Raw genomic sequence first — 20,237 nt, forward strand, 5'->3', positions numbered from 1 at the left:
AAATGGAGGTTCGCGAGCTCTTGGAAAGGTAATTCGATCTTATCGGACTACAGGGGTCATTAGGGGAAACGCTAAGGAAGGTCTATGCGGAAATACAAATCGCCATCATCAGCCTACCCATGGAGTCAGCAGGGAGAGTAATAATAGGTTGCGTTATATTTCGGCTTAGAGAGCAGATGGAGCTGAAGTGATGCCTTGGCTTCGGTCACATTGCAAAGGCAATTGCTCCCCTGTAGGCCACCCAGCTATTGGTAGGACAACCGAATCGTAAGTTTGCGACCCGCATGTTTCCCGGCAATGAAGCTGTACTAGAGGCTCAGGAGAAAGCCCGGTTGCGACGGCTGAGAGAAAACACACAGATAACTTCTGGTTGCTCAAAAGAAGTCATTCAGAGAAATAAGAACTGCTCTACACAGCTGTGCGACGATGCTAATATAAACCCTCGGATTGGGGCCTACGGCTGCGAAGATTAGCCGAGGTTACATGCTCGCACCTTCTGAAACCGATTGTTAGCACCCGGTTTCCTCACCACGAAAACAGCGGAAGACAAACGGTTGTCCAGCTCATCGAGGGTGTAATATCTGTAGTAACTGCGAGAGATATGTGACAATAAGGCCCCCGGTTTGGATGGCATCCCTAACAAAGCTTTGAAGCTGGGTAACACCTTCGGAAAAGACCTGTCGGAAAAGACAAAAGTTTGTGTTGCTGCCTAAACCCAACAAGCTACTTGGAGACCCAGCACCAAATCGCCCGCTCTGCCTGTTAGATACAATGGTGAAGATGATGATGAGAGTCATCTGTAACAGATGCCTACCAATTTTTGAAAGCAGCAATGGCTTGTCGACGCGCCAGTATGGTTTTCGGCGTACCCACTCTACGGATAATGCAATAAGCATGGTCGTAAATCTGCGAAAGGCGCACTAATTTCTAGTGGCTGCTGTGCCATGTTGCCTTTAGATGTCAACTGGGTAAACGAGGGAAGAATTAAAGAGGCATTGGCTGACATAGGTGTTTTCGGGTATTTGGCGAATCTGGTGGAAGATTAGCTCTCAAAGGGGACTCTTGGTACTGGGCGAATGAGGGCCCCAAAGAGTACATTGTCACGGCGAGGTTGCCATAGAGTTCGGTATTAGGTCCCTTATTATGGAATGTCATGTATAATGTTGTACTGTGTGTGCTCTTCCCATTTCAAACGGAAATATGATTGTCGGCCTTGTGGATGATCCAGCTGTGGTTTTTAAGATAAAGCACTCAGATGATGTGGAGGTCTAGGCAACGAAGACAATGAGAGCGACAAAGAGCCGGGCTGACCTCGGCGAAAATAACAGACCGTAGAAAAAAGAACACTGTGAAAATAGAAGCCGGTGGAAACACGGTTGTGCCAAAGGCGGCTATCAAATACTTGGGGGTGATAAATGGCGCCAAACTGAGCTTTATGGAACACTCAGAGTTTGCATGCCAAAAAACAATCAGTGTCACCGCGGCACTAGCAAAACAATGTCGAATATTGGCGGAGCGAAACACTGTCGGAGGTTGCCTCTAACCAGAGTGGTGCGATCCATTCTGCTCTATTCGCAACCTGTGACACTCTGGCAAAAGAAATGAGTGCGCTGTACCATGCAAGATCATACAGAACGCAGGAATGCAGCAAGATCAGAATCAAAGGATATCTGGCAACGCAGATAGAGTCATTTGATGTTTCACTGCCCCCTGCCTTTCTAAGATGATCCACCTCCGTGAACGTTCTAAAAACAAAAAGGTTTATATCGTTTTTCTTCATTGTAGTACTCAAATATATATTACGCTGTAGTAAATTCACATTCTCAAAAAATTTCGTGGCAGACAGACATTGAATCGATTTTAATCAGATTTCGTTTTGCACAAAACCTTAAAAGAAAATAAAAAAAAGTAGCTGGTTCATGCATGAGTCTCTATTACTACATGTGTTGGTGACATCTTTATTGATACCCTATACAGATACATTCGGCGCCGGTAACTGTTTTTGATAATCGGCCAAAGACAGTCCTCAAAGAGGGCGATAAGGCGAACACACTAATTTAATTTGATATCCTATACAGATACATTCGGTGCCGGTAACTATAACTAGAGGGCAATGGGGCGGACAACACTGCGGAACATTTTAGATTTCCCACGCATCGATCGTAAAGAACACCAATTGTGGAACGCCACTGCATCCTAGTTACATTGATGCATGAAGCAATTTCATAACCCAGTTCTTCATCGGCTGATAGCATTATCATTGATTCAAGAGTTTTAAATTGCTCAGTTTTGGGCAGGTCACTGCTACTGACAATGATTGTGCCTGTGTTATATCATGAAAAGTCCACGCCAAAAGCTTCAGATATTTTTGCTACGTAGCAGTAGTACTATCCCGAAGCGAGCCAGCATAGAGAGCGCATGCATCTTCCATGCGTTTTTTTATTGCGACGGAAGATTGATGTCTGAACTTTTCATACTCAATTGCAGAATCGGCAATTATGGATTTTTGCCGATTCTAACAAACACAAAATTAAAATAAAAGTCTGTAGGCTCAATGCCGGAGACTTCACATTAGGAAAGGCGTAGCCAGTTTTCGTCCAATGGATCTCTTGTGCTTATCTGCCTGGGGTTCTAGGACAGTGCATAGTTGGATTTTGGCCCGAAACTGCAGCTTGTAGAAATCTATATGTAACCATAAGTTTTGGTTGTACATAATAAAAAAGTTAATAAAGAACTATCAGAAGATGTTCTTCTTTTAATTTGGTCTAGGAGCAGAGAAGCTAGCAAATTAGCAATTTAAATATACTGCTGAAGAGAAAGAAGACCCAAGGTGCATGGTGGCAATACATAACATTAACACCTGTTTCATTGGGGTCGGTCGTCAAAAATTCAGTTTTATTCAGAATCAGTCTCAGACCGTGATGCATCAGGCGTTCGGAGAGATCAGACTTGTTATGAGACGCCAGGAGAATATCATCCCGTGTGACAGTATCTATAAATAGAACAGACATGAATGGTGAGAGGGTGCTTCCTTGATGAAGATTGACAAAGACAAAGGCAATTTTAATATACCTGCCACACTTTGAAATTTATTCTTCGGATCGCAGTAGAGCAGTTTAACTCAGCGGCACTAGGCACTAGGCGTTGTCGCAGAGCATATCAGAAATGTTTCTCCATGACTAACCGCGAAGCTTGCGTCAGTAGTTTCACATTTCATCGCAAACACGGCTTTCTTCATGGTTACTTTAATGATGACGCAAACACGGTTGTCAGGAATGGGTTATACAATGGTATGGGACAGATATTCTGTAGAACTGTTTTACTTTCTAAGATTTTGTGTGAAACAAGAATATGGTCATGTGGTGTATCAAATGAAAGGGCTTGATTAGTTCTTTCGCTGCTGTTGGGTGTTGGTGTATGGAAGTTACGGTTCAAAAGTGTAACAGTTTTCGTTCTTAGAAAAATCTAAAAAAAAATCACAATGGTGCACCTATACATACAAAATCTAGGCCTCAAAAACATCACATTCCAATACTTGCTCTAATAAAGTTAATATATATAATATAATACCATATTTTAGAAAATTACGCGACAACCCCCTTAAATTCATTATAGAAGTACCAAATACCGTTGTAAATAATACAGTGAAACCGATAATTCATACATCGATTGTTCTTATTTCCGGCTAATTCATACAAATTTCCTGGTCCCCAGAGTTAATTTTCTTTATTTTGCACTTCGGATAATTGGAAATCCCGATATCCTTCAGATTATTAAAAGAAAGCGACACTATCACCAAATCAGAGTAATAATCGCAGGCGAGCGCAATGCTGTGCGCATTATCCCCTAGTATGCTGTCACGATGTAGAAATGAAGTGCTTTAACATGTTTGAAGGTCACCATTAAAATTGGACTACTGCACCGAATGGATATGATTACTTTAAGCAGAACATTAATATCAATATGAACTTCTAATTTAATTAAAGTAAAACCATCAACCGTTTTCGTTTAGATACTTTTCCTTGATAGATTGAGTAAAAACTTAATTTACAAATTCGCAGCAAAGTAAAATAGCTCCATAATGTAAACTAAAAAAAACAAGCTTACCACTGCGTTTCCATTGTTATTGTTACGAGTTACACGACCACTGTTTTGTTTCTGAATTTCTGCGGTTGCGATCGCGGGTTGATCCAATTTAGCCACTTCGCCTTTCTTCGCTCGTGTTTTCTTGACTGCATTAATAATAACTTCGCGTTCTAGAGGAGTTTTGTTGACCGGATTTTCGCTGATTGTGACTTCTCCAGCTTCTTTTTTTACTTTACTGCTACACGTGGCAATCATATCTTTTGATTGTTGTTCTTTGCTACTTATCGTACCTTCGCCTCCACCAGTTAGCACTTCTAGTATATCCTCCTTCAAAGGTTCCTCTGAAATCGTATTTAACCTATCAACTGTGTTTCGAGTATCTGGAGCACGATCCGACGAAGGATCATCGTCTTCACCATCCATCATGGACTCAAGTCTAGATTCAATGTCCGAAGGTAGTGCCACCAGGGAACTATGTTGACTGGTTTCTATATCGCTCGTAATATCACTTGATCCACGACTGCGTATCACGCAACTTTCATCAGGCAGTGCCAAAGGGAATTGAGAAGAATTCTCTTTTGATGAAACACTACCCAGAATTGAGCTTTGAGAATCGAAGTCACGTTCTGACGGCGAACCAGTTAATGTCCTATAAAGATCATAATTTTCACTACCGGGCTGAGGTGAGGGCGTTTTAAAAGTATGGTCGGAAAGCTTGTGACTAGAAACGCTTTTGTGATGCTTTCTAGTTCTTCGTTCTTTTTTCTCAGTTTTTTCCAAAACGCTGGCTTTTATAACTATTTTCAAACTCTCGAGTTTTGCTGATGATTCTTCTGGAGTTGGTGCTTTGGGAGGTTCTGTCGATATTTCGTCTGGACTTTCTGAAGTTTGTTCAGAGTTAAGTTTGAAATCATGTCTTTTCAAAACAATGCGTAAATCCTGAACTTTCGGCAGCGAATCTGTTGAAGGTTGAGAGGGCTCTATCTTTGCAATAGGAGCAGACGTTTCGTTTAAAGGTGGCTCATGAGGAGGTGAATTGAGAATATCCTCACTGTCCGTGCTAACCAAACGCGATGTACCCTACAAAATGAAATATTGTAGTCTAAAAGTTGCTCGTACAGATGCTTCTTTTATCTAAAGAATTTCGGTCAAAGTTTAGACCATAAAGTAGGTGTTTCAATAAGACTCATTAAAGAAGAGCTGGTTCTCAAAATGCCGATATATGAGAAATCAAAAATCTTTTTCGACATCACCAAAAAAATTGTCTTTTTTTTGGTTTTCTAACTAAAACCAAGCCCGAAAAAATGTCACACAAAAATAGATTAACCTTTGTTAACATTAAAGAAGCAATTTACCTTAGATATTCGTAAAACAATTGGCGGATGCTCTAGAGGAGTACTTTTCACAGCGGTAGGGGGTTCTAATACAGTGAGAGGTGATCGAGGGTCACTTTCCATTACTGATGGTACTGGAGGGGGACTTTCTTTTCTTACTGGCACAGGCGAAAGTCTTTGAATGATGTCTCGAAGTGGTGTTTGACTACGTTCGTCATCTTCTTCATTGTAGTTTACTATCTTTCGAGTTCTCGATATTATTCGAGATGGCGGTGCCTCAGGTTTAAGTTTCTTCTCTTCTTTCTTCTTTTTAGGTTTATTAGGTCGGTCCGATGATGTCGATTTTTTTCGTTCCATGGGCATTTTTGAAATTTTTAATTTAAGTGGAGCATCTTTTTTAGGCGGCGAATTTCCTTCGGAACGAATAGGCGAAGGTGGTGCACGAGGAAGGTGCTGTATAAATTGGGTTCGTACTTCCACAGATGTGTTGCGGCTTTTGAAAAATTTACGTGGTTTTGGTGGATCATTATTTAGGGGTAATTGGTAGTCCCCGACAGCTTCAGGTGACTTATCTGGACTTTCGACTGGCGGTAAAGCCTTCAACGCGTATGTCCGTGTCGAAGTAAACCCCATTTTACCCCATTTCCCAACGGTACCAGCTGAACGAGCTGCTGTTGGACGATTAGTATTTTCTTTCTCTTTAATTAAAGTATCGAGGGGGACTGCAATGCTTTTTCCCCAGCGGGCCATTCTGTCTTATGCGCTCTTATGGACCTGAAAATGGAATAAAGGCAATTATTTTAGTATTTATTTAAATTTTGAAAAATATAAAATTCCTTTTATCAGAAGGATGTGTGGCGACTGGAATCTGGTTTCTATATGTTTATTTAAATATAACCGTCATTAAGGAATATTCACTATATACCTTATCTTTCTGCCTGTATTCATGGATTCCTAGGCAAGCAAAAATTGGACATATTTGCATTGAGTTTGGGGGAATATTTTCTATAACTGATAGTGGATCAAATGGGTTTTCAAAGCGGACTCTGTTTTATAAACTAATTGGTAGTAAGAAAGATAAAACAGAGGTTACATTTTTGTGACAGATTTGATTCCCGGAAACTAAACAACCGATAGTCGGAGAAATATCTATATATGAAACCCTAGTCTCAAAATGTATGCCTTTTCAAAAGCTGCCTAAAAAAGTTCATTATCGCCTTTACCACATTTCGAAATCCCCTCTCCCACCATTAAAGATATAAATATATTTATCTGAAACACAAAAATCAAAATGCATTGGTTAACCTAACTTTTACCATAAAATCTCAGCTAAGTTAAAAAGACGTAAAATTTAAAAAAAAAACAAGTTTCAAACAATTCGGAATACCGGAAGCTGGCGCTTCGGGTATAAAGGTTTTGTGTTCATCTTATGATCGTGCACCTATTTTCGATTTACTATTTATTTATTCGTATATTGAATACCGCATACTGTAATGTACAAATATATCTATCTGAAGTAGACACTACCTCAAAGCTTCATTTGCATATACATAAATATATACATAATAATAGATTATTCTATATTGATATATAAATGATTAAAAAACTAAAACTTTTGCCTGCGACCTCACCTTGTACAACTTTCGTAATAATAGTGAGATTTCCTTCAAACTTCCCAAAGTTATACCTTATATTACCCTTTATTCAAGTGCCAAATTTTGTAGTACTAGTATGAACTAAAGGAGGGTTTACGGTACAATTTCTAAAACATGCTTTGTGCAGATATCGGAACCGAATGTATTTTGAGACCTAGATTTCGTTTAGATACTCCATGATTTTTTTTAGATTTTCGATTAGATAGGTTCCAAGAACTAGACCTGTTACACTCTTTGGGGGTCATATTTTGAGCACTCACTCTTCTACGTTCCACCCGATATCAAATTTGGAACCAGTTTCGAAAAGTACTAATTGAGCCCTTTCATTTGAGAAACAAAATTGTACACTCTCCATACACATATATGTAAAGGGAACATCAAACCACACGCTCTCACCAATTTTCATGACAACTGGTCTAGCCGTTTCCGAATTGAGTGTGAGAGAAACAGACAGACATCGACTCGATTGTAATAACGTTTTGTTTCACACAAAACCTTAAAAAACGTTTGCACACTAAACAAGTCGGAATACCGGAAATTGCTCGCTTTGGGTACATAGGTTTCGTGTTCATCTTGGGTGAAAAATTTCCTATTCACGTTTTCCCATTCGTACATACAAAAAAAAATCAAAATATTCCTCCCACCCTCCGTTCATATAAGTTCACTTTTATGATGATGTTGTCATACACGTCTTAAAGTGCGATAAATTCACGTGAAATACACGACAGCTTCAGTTGTATCGTTCTATGTGGAATTTAAGGGAGATCCCCTTACATGCAAAAGAGGAGGATAAATTTTTTTTACCAACTATAGTCATGGGTGGTATCAAAATAAACGTCTCGATTAGCACCTTTCAAAGCTGACCTTAGTTATGATATGGAAATGAAAAAGGGGAGGGTAGGAGCTGGAAAAAGATCTCCATACATGCAAAAGGGTGGCGTAAATTCTTTTTACCAACTATAGTCATGGGGGTATCAAATTAAAGGTCTGGTTAGCTCTTTTCAAAGCTGACCTCAGTAATGATATGGAATTGGAAAAGCGGGGTGCCATTTCTTTCACGGATCCATTTTCAGAACTTTGAAAAAAAAAATCACAAAGCTGCCAGTGGAATAGCACCCCTTATACTTTCCATTTTATTTTTATTTTACTGCGGATAGTACAAATTACGTTGCTCAAACTCTCTTCCTTCATCTGTAATTTAAGGGGGAAGAAGTCTCCATATAAGTAGAGAACGAGTGTAATTTTTTTCTTCGAATATAGTTGCGGTAGGTGTTAAGAGAAAACCCTCAATATTAAGCTCAGCCTAGTGCAATAATGGCATAATATGAGGAGATGCTAGACAGTCTAGTGTTGAAAGCCAGATCGCCCATACATAAAAAATATAAGCCTTAAATTATGTATTCAGCCGATTTCAATAGATTTGCCTATGTGCAGAAGCGGGGTCTTATTGAAACATCACATCCGCATCACTGAAGGGCTATAGGCGCACGGTAGTAGCCTTAACAATGTTGAAGCAAATTCCGCTTTAAATACAATTGACGCTGTTTAATGATGAACCATGATCTGGGAGCCTATGCGGGCTGGACTCTGTCCTTTTGGTGATTCTGGACCTGACCCCTAGTGAACAGCTTCTCAGAAATGAAAAGGATACGCTCGCATGACTTGGGCCGGCGTTTAGATCTTGGACAACATACGACCTCATTTCTTTGACAATTCATAACGATTTCGCAAGCAATTTTGTTCCTGGAGACCACTGAATTTCATGGAATTCAATTCTTGTTAATTCTTGGAAACATAAGACAGCAGTATCAAAATTAAATTATATGTACTAGTTACAAAAAAACTTGTAAGCAGCTACAAAGAAATTATTTTGTTCCGATGTAAAGATTTATTCTAGGGTTCATAAAAGTAAATAGGAGTCGAGGAGTCCAATTAGCGCCGTGGTGCGCCGTTTTGATGCCATAAACTCCTAAAATCGTGACTGCTGTTGTAAGAGTAAGTGGGCAGAATACAAGCGGCTTAGATCTTCAGAACTAGCCCGTATTCATGAAGGAAAGCAATTCCCTCACGCTGAGATCTCTGAGAAGAACCAATCGTTATTCATTTAGCCGCGGGAGGTGTAATTGGAGTACTCTTATCTTGATGGTGAATAGCACCAGCTCCGATTTGGTTGGATTTATGCGGCCCCCCCTTCCCAACGCTCTTTCCATAAGTTAAGAAAAGAACTAATTGTTTTTCCTTGTACTGTAAATATTTTTAATTTTCTTCTGCATACAATTGTGTCCGGATAGCTGAGTGGTTAGAGCACAAGGCTGCCGTACGGAAAGTCGCGGTTCAAATCTCGCTAGCGGCAGTGGGATTTGTATCGCGATTTGATGTCGGATACCAGTCGACTCAGCTGTGAATGAGTACTTGAGTCAAATCAGGGTAATAATCTCGGGCGAGCGTAATGCTGACCACATTGCCTTATATAGTGTACTGTAGTGTACCGTTAGGGTCTTGAATGAAGTGCTCTAACACACTTCAAGGTCCTGATCCAATATGGATTGTTGTGCCAACGATTATTATTATTATACAATTGTTTCGGAGACCATGTGCGTCCTTCCTCAGTGCTAATGCCTAATTAGTTAACCTGTCTTAACCTACCCCTATTTGTATCATAATTTTTTAGCTCTACTAATTACTCTTTCTTTTTTATTTCCTCCCTCCCTTCTTTGATGATACATATGCTTTCCGCTGCATGTAAAAGGTGGGTTTTCCGCATCCACTTTATAACATCCACATTGTCCATCGTTAGGGTATCTCCCTCTTCCACCACATGGCTTGCTACCATTGCATCTGCAGTGTTTGCAAGGGCAAATTCCAAGGAGAACATTGGAATAGTGTTGGCTCAGGAGCCCTGGGTGTACCGGGGGCAGATTCGCGGTCTGCAAGGAGGAAGCATGCAGGTAATTTTTGACTCCTCTTGTGAAAAACCAAGAGCTTGCATAATTCTTAAACGTAATTTAAAATACATATGTCTTTCAGAGTTCTTAACCGGGGACCTTGTGGCTATTCAAGTCTCATTGGAAGCCGGGAGGAGCACTCGAGAGGCAGTTGTAGCATCGGGATACTTCCCAGGAGACGAGAGCCGGGCTCCACCGGAACAAGTCGCAAAACTGACGAAGTATTGCGAGGAGAGGGCGTTACCACTTCTTCTCGGCTGCGACGCCAACGCCCACCACGGAGTCTGGGGAAGCAGCGACACCAATCGTAGAGGTGAGTACCTTCTCGAATTTATTCTTAGTAATGAGTTATATACATATATATAACGTAGGAAACACTCCAACATTTGTGACCAGCACCAGACAGGAGGTACTAGATATAACTCTAGGAAATACCCTAATGAACGGAATGGTCAGGAATAAGAGGGTATCGGATGAAGCCTCTGATCACAAGATAATCAGATTCGACATTGAGGGTAACTCCGAAATAAAAAGAATAATAAGGAATCCCAAGAGAACGGATTGGGAATCCTACACAACGCACTTGAGCAACAACGTTGCCCACCTTCAAGGGGGCGGTGACATCAGGAGCGAATGGGAATTAGAAACGGTGGTGGAAAACCTCAACACAATCGTCATTGACGCATATGAGACCAGCTGTCCGGCTAAGACAGTCAAGTCATCAAGGGATGTACCATGGTGAAACAAGAACCTAGCTAGAATGAGAACAGAGGCACGAAAACTCTTTAACCGGGCAAAACAAACCGGGGACTTGCAGAGGCATAAAAATGCACTGACTGCGTATAGCAACGTGATCAGGGAAGCGAAACGGAACAGCTTTAGGGAATTCTGTGAAGGAATTGAACAGATCACAGAAGCAACTAGGCTGTAGCCAAAAACGGGGGAATATCCTCTGTCTGCTTGAAAAAGGAAGATGGGACGTTTACCGAGAATGAGGAAGACAGGGTACACCTGCTTCTCAGAACTCATTTCCTGGGGTCCTACCAAAACCCCCATAGTACCATTTACTAGGAGGCGTAAGCTGGATCACCTGAGAGCCATAACATTACATGATATGGATGTGAAACGAGAAGTAGAGGTAAAATATTTGGGAATTACGCTAGACCAAAAATTACTCTGGAAGACACATGTCGGAAACACTTGTCCGAAAGCCACGAGGGCTCTGATGACTTGCAGATCCATAGCAGGAAAAAAATGGGGTTGCAGCCCGAAGATACTACTTTGGATATATACTGCAATAGTAAGGCCAATGATTACCTATGGAGCGGTAATCTGGGCAGAAAGAACGCAACTCAGCACACAAGCCAGGGAATTACATAAACTACAAAGGCTGGCTTGCGTGTGTATCAGTGGAGCAATGAGGACATGCCCAACGGCATCCCTGGAGGTCCTTCTGGGATTAACCCCTGTCCATCTGCACATACAGATACAGGCAAGGAGATCAATATTCAAAATGGCCGGTAGTATGAGTGAGGCGGGGAGCTGCCTAAATCGAAGGAAGATTGATATCCTTTCTAGGCGGTATCCCGAATTACTGATACCGAGGGATAACATGACAACGAAGTTTCACTTCGATAAGAAGTTTGAAACACGTTGGAGTAACAAGGCAAACTGGGAGAGCGTGGCTGCGACATACGGCTTAAACCAGCAACTGATTACTTGGTACACTGATGGATCCCTCACAGCAGAGGGAGCAGGTGCCGGTGTCATTGGTCCAAGGAAAATGTACTTTGAGCCAATGGGCAGGTACACTAGCATATTCCAGGTGGAAATATACGCCATAGACAAATGTGCCTCCTTTAATCTGCAAAGGAACTACAGGGGACAGAACATAGCTATTCTCACTGATAGCCAAGCATCGATCAAGGCACTTAGGTCCAACCAGGTGAATTCCAAACTGGTATGGGAATGCCTTGAGAAACTGAATACACTCGGCTCGTCCAACAAGGTCTGGATACTTTGTATTCCAGGCCATGCTGGGTTGGAAGGCAATGAGGCAGCGAACGAACTAGCCCAGAAGGGAGCAGGGACGCCTTTACGCGGGCCAGAACCCTTCTGCGGAATCGGAAACGGTTTCATGGCTATGAATCTAAGAAATGAAGAGAAACGGTTGAGGGAACTATATTGGGCGGGCCTACCAGGGATGGACACTTGTGCAAAGTAGGTCGAGACATCTGGGAAACACTTAATACCAGATGCAAAGCTGAAACATCTGGAAGTAGGGAACATACTAAAGTTCCTAACGGTTATAGGCCTGCTTGAGATACTATGATCAATAGGTACACTATAACCAGTAAAAGGGGCACAATAGTTCTTCAAGGACGCGGTGCGACTTTCCCTTAACAGAACAATAATAATACCATTGATCTGATGTTTCGAGGGTCGTCGCTTTTTCGTTTGGTGTACTCTCTTATGTGTTCCTCGAATCTTGTGGTCGCTGGCCTTTTAGTCTGACCAATATATACTTTTTCACATTCTGGACAGCTGACTTTCTCTTCTCTCTTCTTTTTTCTTTCCATGTTTAAAGTAAATATCGTGTTCTTCTATTTCCATGATTGCACTCATAAAGGCGGGAAACATCCCTAACAACAATATCACCAAGTCGTCAGCAGCTACCTTCAAAATGAGACTGAATTGTTAGTGGCGTAACACACCTTGATCACATCCGAAATAGGTATATTTAAGATCGGTATGGGGTTTCACCGATCGTGGAAAAATTGTGAGAACCGTGCTAATTACCCCATGGAGAGCAGTTTCTGTCGATTTGCAATTGAGGTAGGCATGCAGAGAATTGGAGAAAGCCGTTCTCTTCATAATGGTCCTTAGGTGGATACTCACCAAGCAAAGCTCTGATCCACAACGCAACTGGCTGATGGGGAAGAGCATCTGAAAAACAACTTCAGGGTTTCACCACAATATTCCGTTCAGGAGCCTTTCGACTCTTTAAAAAAAAGGATGTGCTCCTATGCTCCTTGTTCCTGTGTTGCTAGACTCGTTGTAGGTTAGATAACCCTAGTATGTTTCAATACGTTTTATGACGGACAGTTGCAAGCACGATTATGTCGGAACCTGCATGGACAGGCGAACACGTGTTACAAGTTTAGACACAGCGTCTGTTTTGCGTTTATCGTCCGTCACCCAGGTCTGAGAGGACCCCAAGTGAGAAGGACTTTAACGGTATTTAGGGCCAAAAGCCATTATTATTTTTTTTTTAAATTTAGCTTATTGTGTGTTTAAAGCGTGTTCTTATCAACGATACTTTTTACCGACATTTCTTTTAACCGGTTGTTAAAAATATAACACAAATACACTGAAAACTACCAGCTTCAGTGAGCAATACTTTGAAGCACATTGCTTTAAGAAAAGAGTCTGTATTGTATGCACTGATGTTCCACTGATGGCTGTGTCCGAAGAACTTACAGGACAGCGAATCGGTCTAACCGCAGTGAGAGTTGCATCGTAACAAGTATAGAATCTTACTTAGTCTCGCAAATTCGATGGTTTTTCAATGTTCTGACAGAGCCGCCTCTTGGCAGTTTTCCTCCGGTCGACCCTCCCGGGGCCTCTAAAAAGATTGGAAACCTCTGCAGCGACATCTAGACTGATATCCAACTGTGATCTAAGAAGGATGTTTGATCAGACACCCTCCTCCAGTTCTGTGCCTCCAGGATTCATCAAACGTCGAGCGATTTTTTTGTGCTGCCCTATACAGGGCATATTGAAGCGACAATTTGAAGAAATCAAATATTTTTTATAGAAGAGTAGTGCAGGATTTATGATTAATCGAAAGTCTGATAAAAATATGAAATGTAAAATGACTTTTTTTTTCGAATATTTAATAATTTGTATTTTGCAATAACAAATTAGCCGTGTTTTTCCGCTTCTTTCACTACAAAGTGTTTCCAAAAGGGGAGAATTGAAATTTCGAAGAACCCTCCCAGCGTTACCTAGAGAAAGCGACCATCTAATGAAAGAACTTCGATTTTTTCAGATTCTTCTACTTTTTTCCGAGACCCTTCCAAATATTTGTTATCATTGTCTTATTTTCTAATATTTCTTTATGAAAAGTTTCCACAATATTCTTCGAATTCAATTTCATAACGTTGTTCTCCATGGACTGATATCATTCATCCGAGATATTTAATTCAATCAGTTTTGGGTAGGTACTGCCATTAACAATGATAGTGCCTGTTTCATGAGGATCGGTCGTCAAAAATTCATTTTTCTTCAGATTCAATCTGAGACCGTATTGCATGAAGCGTTCATTCCAGTTTTGGACAAGTTGCTCAAGATCATCTTTGCTATGGAGACGCTAGGAAAACATGTGCATAAAGCAGTGTACAGGGCACTGGACGTTAGATGTCCCATGTGATAGTGTGCATAGCAAGAAAGGGGGCGCTGCCTTCATGAACACTGGCAGAGACACGATGCGGTTTCGATATACCCGCCACACTTCGAACTTTCCTTTTTGGATCCTTAACCCAGTGCACGAGTTCTTCTGGCACTAGGTGTTGTCGTAAAACATATCAGATGAGTTCGTATGGCACACTATCAAACGCTTTCTCCAGATCCAGAAATGCAATGTAAAGAGGGTGATGCTTTTCACGATGTTTCTTGTTGGGTAACCGTCAATAGTCCCGCAGTTCTTGATAAATCCGCGTGATTCACGATTATTGGAACGATGTCGCGAATAGGGTTGTTAAGGATGAATTCAAAGATCTTCATGGTATGGGGCGATTGATGAATTCACTGAGCCACACTGTTTGATCCCAGTTCTTCGCTTTCCATAGCCCAGATGCGATGTCGTCAGGTTTATTGCTCTCCCCTATTTCATTCGTTTTATTGCAGTCGCGCTGACATATGGAATTGTTCCAAATGCCGCCAATGCTTGTGGAAGTTGAGAATGAACAAATTCTTCCGGTAAATTATGCTCGAAATATTCTCGCCATCTATCTGTCGCGGCTCGTCGGGCGGTAAGCAAAGGACCGGTCTTGTCATTATCGCAACAGAAGCGTTCGATATCCTGCGTCCGTTGGTGTCGGCTTTTCACAAGTGAAGGTGATGAACGCCTAAGAAGTTCCCGACCTGAGATTTTTGTAAAATTCTCTTTAGTCTTAAAAAAATAAAGTACTATCTGCCTGAAGTCTCTTTTGATATCTGCGAATTCGATTGGAGTATACCGTAAGTTTTTGCTTCAATACCTCGAGGATTTTAATGATTAGCTTATTGCTGGAGAGATGAGAGTTTTCAATGATATGAATGAACTCTTGGTGATGGACTTACAAGATCCTTTCCGACTCTTTTCTTTTCACGAATGTGGCGTATCAAATAAAAAGTCTGGATTAGTACTTTTCGAAACTTTTATTAGTTTTAACTTAGATTGTAAAATGAATAAGGGTTGAAAATGTGCACACATAAAGTGAGACAGGACTCATTTTCCGAAACTACCCAACACAAAAAATCGAAAAAAAATCAGAGTAGAGTGTGAAGCAAAACCTTTTTTGAATCAATTCAATGTCTGTCTGTCACACCCGATTTATTCAGAAATTGCTGAACCTATTTGATGAGAATATGGGGTCTGTGAATACCTTTACATAGAGCAAGTTGCGTCATTTTTTGTTGAGCTTAAGGGGGTCATCCCGTGTGTCGGGTTGGAGAAATCGATTTTTTTTTGCATGAATTGTATCTATATATAGTGGAGAATATGTGGGCAAAGGGATTTTCCGATATTCCGAGTCGTTCAGAAATTACAGTGTTAAACAGGTAAGGAGTTTGTAGCTGCGGCTAGAGTACTCGATGAGAAAGAGCATGGAATTTTTTTTACCTGTTAGTTTTTTACCTGAGCCTTATAAATTCGAACACAGGTATAAATATAAAAAGATGGAAAACGAATCAATTGTTTAAACTTATTTACTGTTTGGAATAAAAAGGATAATCCAGTCTAGAGTGAGCACTGAAAGGCTTTCAAGCTATACTCAGTTATATTTTGTTGTAAATATTGTGCTGCTTGCGTGTTCAGTGAGTGAGCGAAGGGAGATCGCTTTAACGTTCAACGTCATGCTCGCACTAAAAAATGAGTATTTCATGGGAATCGATACTTATCAGAGAAGAAAAAGGACTTCGCATCAACATCAGCAAAGAAACTTTTAGCAAGCATGAACATGGATGTTCCAATTGCAATAAGTTTTGTATATTGTATATTGGATTTTGCTGGAGTTTTCTCCGGTATTTCTGCAAATAATAAAATATACGTAGCAGTAAAAAAGGAAGGAAGGAGGAAAGGACATGTCGAGAAGAGAATGGGAACGCGCCTTAGAAATGCAAAGAAGAATCACAAAGGCATTGGTGGAAAAGGGGCTGGAAAACTTACTGATAAGGTTATTAACGACCTCACTACATTTTTTGGACTAGCTATTCGTCGACACGCAAATTCGATAGAAGGAATGAAGCAAGAAATTTGGGCAACTTTCTTCCATAAATGTTCTATAGACGAAAATCCTCAGCATCAAAATTGTCCAGCAGGCGAGGACAGTTGGTGCAAATGGCGCAAAGCGGAAACTAAAGGAGAACTGGATAGTTTCCACCACGAGAAGGCACCTTTGACTGAAGAAGTTCAAACAGTCCTCAAACCAATCTCCGAAGATTTGTCACGAGATGATCTCTTCAACAGATGTTTAGGAGCAGAGACCCAGAATAACAATGAGTCGTTAAATGCATTGATCTAGACTTTCGCTCCTAAACACCTGCATTTTGGGGCCAAGGTCGTAGAAATAGCCACTTTTCTGGCTGCAATTATTTTCAATGAAGGATTCAATGGCATTCTCAAAATCGTAGTGACAATGGGATGTCAAGTTGGTCACATATGTCAGGTTTATGTCGCCCGCCGTAATAAAGCGCGAATTTGGCGGTCCGAACGACGATCGACTGCCCTCTCTAAAAGAGCCAGAATTGAAACCAGAGAGCAACAATCGAATTACAAGACTTTTTTGACGAAAACGGAGGGTGCTTTCTATGGATCAGGTATAGCAGATTAATGGTGAGTTAAAATTTTACTGTTGATAATCACATTTAAATTTTCAAATGCGTTTTTCTCGAAACTGCATCTGGAAAATCGGCTGCCACCATAGCTCAAAATCTATCCAACCAAATTCTTTCAAATGTTCACCATTTCTTTAGTGCATATTTCTACGGTCCGCAAACTAGGATAATTGCAATCGGATTGGTCGTTTTTTTTTATTCATAAAAAAAAACCGTAAAACACCAAAATCCAAAAAATTAAGTTTAAAAGCCCACCAAAAGTTTACCTTTTAATATTTTCTAATTATCCTAGTTTGCGGGCCGTGGAATATTGTCCATATTAAAATGCCGTTTAGTTTTTTTTCCCTCAGATGAACACAGCGCCCTCCAGGTTGGCAGCAGAAAAACACCTTTTTTTGGAGATGGGTGCATAAATTGACACGTATCCCGAGAACTAGCTACGATATAATTTATCACATATACTAGAGATATCAATCAACATATGGTGAAAAAATCATGTTTGTATCTTCATCCAGTCCTCCAAAATAATTTTTCGAAAAAAGGCAAAAAAAAAACGTCCTTCACACGGGATGACCCCCTTAAGGGGAAGGAAGGTGTATACTTTTTCTTCGCAGAATATGAATTATGAAGTGTCAAATGAAAGGGCTTGTTTAACACTTCCCGAAACTGATCTTTTTTCTGATATTAAATGAAAGGTAGTGCAGTGAGGGCTCAAAATGTCTGCCCCGAAAAATTTAATACATCTCTTTCTCAGAACCTGTAAATAAGTCGTAATACCGGAAGCTCGCGCTTCGGGTATTAAGGTTTTGTGTTCATCTTATGTAAGAAAATTGAACGCACTTTTTTCTATCCGTATATAGCTACAAATCCAACATATTCCTTCATACTTTTCCAAATTACAAGAAATACGTTCATATTACAGCCATAGATATTATCCTCACCCAATACACCCATACACCCGTACCCATATTTCCGATTTACTTCGTACGCAAAAGTATACATATGTACATATATAATAATAATAATAATAACTCCGCCGAAGCCGGTCCAAAGCCCGGTTGTGAAAGGAGGAGGGATGGATAGCTTCAGTCTGAATGGCTGTACGCTACCGCAGCGTCTCAGGGGTTAGGTGAGGAAAGTGCAGGAACTTTGCAGTCTTGCAAATTACTCACTAAGGAAGCTATCTCAACACCTGGCAGCTAGGGATAAAATGCACCACCAAAAATGAGAAGAAGGAGACATTGAAGGTCCGGTACGGATAACCGGTGGGAGTCGTCTGACTTGGTGACTGGGTCGGGCTCTCGTAATGGACAGCACGGCGTCGGAACCGCTAGTCTTGGGACGGTTCGGCGTCTAGGCGCCACGACGACCAGGAGCACAGCTCCGCCTGCTGCAGCTGTTTCGCCACAATCTGTGGCGATCACTTCAGCAGGTTCGCGTAGGAAGCGGATGAAATGCACTGAAGAAATGAACCTCTTCATCATCCGCTCCTACTACGAAATAATGGCGGAGGCGGGTACATCTTACAGCCCCTTATTGCACCAGAGATTCGTCGAGCGTTTCCAGCAATTCGCGCACGTGACTATGCAGACTAGTACCGCTTTATTACTCGCAGCGACACAATCCCGGCCACCATCAGGGAGCGTGTTCGACTTGAAGTCATCGGGGAAACTGGTGAGCGAGAGTCGATGGGGGCAAAGGCAGCGGCATCAACAACACCACGCCGCACTGTAGGTAACAGTTTCAGTACTCGCCGAAGCACTCTTCTCCACCGTCCAGCTGAGGTTTCCGTTGAGGTTCGGGACGAATTCCAAAGAGCGTGTATAGAATTCTTGGATATGGACCAGGTATTCCCAGGCTCTACGCATCTCCAGCAACTCGGGGAATTCTATCTCAAATCAATGATGAGATTGCATCTCGACTGTGTACTGATCTGTCGCTGCTGCAACTACAATCACTTGTGTATTGTGGTGCACGATCAGAAGATTCGCTTTCATGTTATTGGTTTGAGTGACAAAAGAGATCCACCATGGAAAATTCGTCTGGAACGTCGGCGGAACTCACTAAGGCAGGACATTGCTAGACTGATTCAAATCAGCACTGGCAGTGCAGTCGACTGGCACGCAGTATAAATGAGGTCATGAGTCGGCGCCGGAGGAATTTCCACCTTTCCTCACTGCGGGGATTACCTACCTTATCCCTAAGGACACGGTGCAGGACCCCGCAGACACAAGACCGATCACTTGCTTGCCAACCCTCTACAAATTCATGACGCCCATTATTAGTGGAAGGATCAATGCGCACCTTGAGACCAACAACATTCTGTCCGAGGAGCAGAAGGGCTGCCGAGTTGGGTCAAGGGGTTGCAAAGAGCAACTCATTATCGACTCGGTAGTTGTAGGACAAGCAACTAGAGGCCAAAGAAACCTCTTCAGTTGCTATATCGATTATGCCAAGGTTTTCGATAGCGTTCCGCATACCTGGCTAATCGACATCCTACATCTGTATCGCATTGATCCGAAACTAATAAAGTTTTTGGCGACAGTCATGGAAGGGTGGCATACCACCTTATCGGTGCGTACATCTGAGGGTGCTAATACCTCAGAGCCCATCCGTGTACGGAGGGACACGGGGGGGGAGGGATTCGTTGAGTCCCCTTTGGTTTTGTATGGCACTGAACCCCCTTTCATCGATACTGAATGATGCTAGAGGGCATGGTTTTGCAATAAAGTATGGCCTACGTGCTAAGTGCGAACTGACACACTTGATGTACTTAGATGACATCAAGTCTGTTGCGAATAATAGGCATGTTCAGCCGTGATATTCGGATGGAGTTTGGATTAGACAAGTGTCGAATCCAAGCCATCCGCAGAGGTCATCACGAGCCGCATGCCGTACATAGCATTGGTGACCTCCACATCGAAGCTATGACCGAGACAGACAAGTACCTAGGAATTCTGCAAGGAACCCATGCTCGAGTTGGTGATCTGAAGGAAGCTCTGCTGTCAGAATTCCTGCGACGTGTAAAGCTGGTGCTGAAATCGTATCTCTCGGGGAAGAATAAAATAAGCGCGTTGAATGTATTTGCTATCCCTTCACTGGCTTATGCATTCGGAATA

General features: G+C 41.6%; 1 protein-coding gene across 2 annotated transcripts in view; it reads right to left on the minus strand.

Annotated features, from left to right (window-relative positions):
* Positions 1–20,237, minus strand: part of LOC119657267 (protein wings apart-like) — a 42,322-nt gene that overhangs the window by 7,944 nt on the left and 14,141 nt on the right. For both annotated transcript variants that reach the window (XM_038064099.1, XM_038064100.1), the window contains 2 exons: positions 5,442–6,194; positions 4,108–5,166 (listed from right to left, as the gene is read on the minus strand). In XM_038064099.1, coding sequence (XP_037920027.1) covers positions 4,108–5,166; positions 5,442–6,170 — 1,788 coding nt within the window. In that variant the 5' untranslated portion in view covers positions 6,171–6,194. The remainder of the gene's footprint in view (positions 1–4,107; positions 5,167–5,441; positions 6,195–20,237) is intronic.

Source organism: Hermetia illucens, chromosome 5 (genome assembly GCF_905115235.1).
Source record: "Hermetia illucens chromosome 5, iHerIll2.2.curated.20191125, whole genome shotgun sequence".
Lineage (NCBI taxonomy): Eukaryota > Metazoa > Arthropoda > Insecta > Diptera > Stratiomyidae > Hermetia > Hermetia illucens.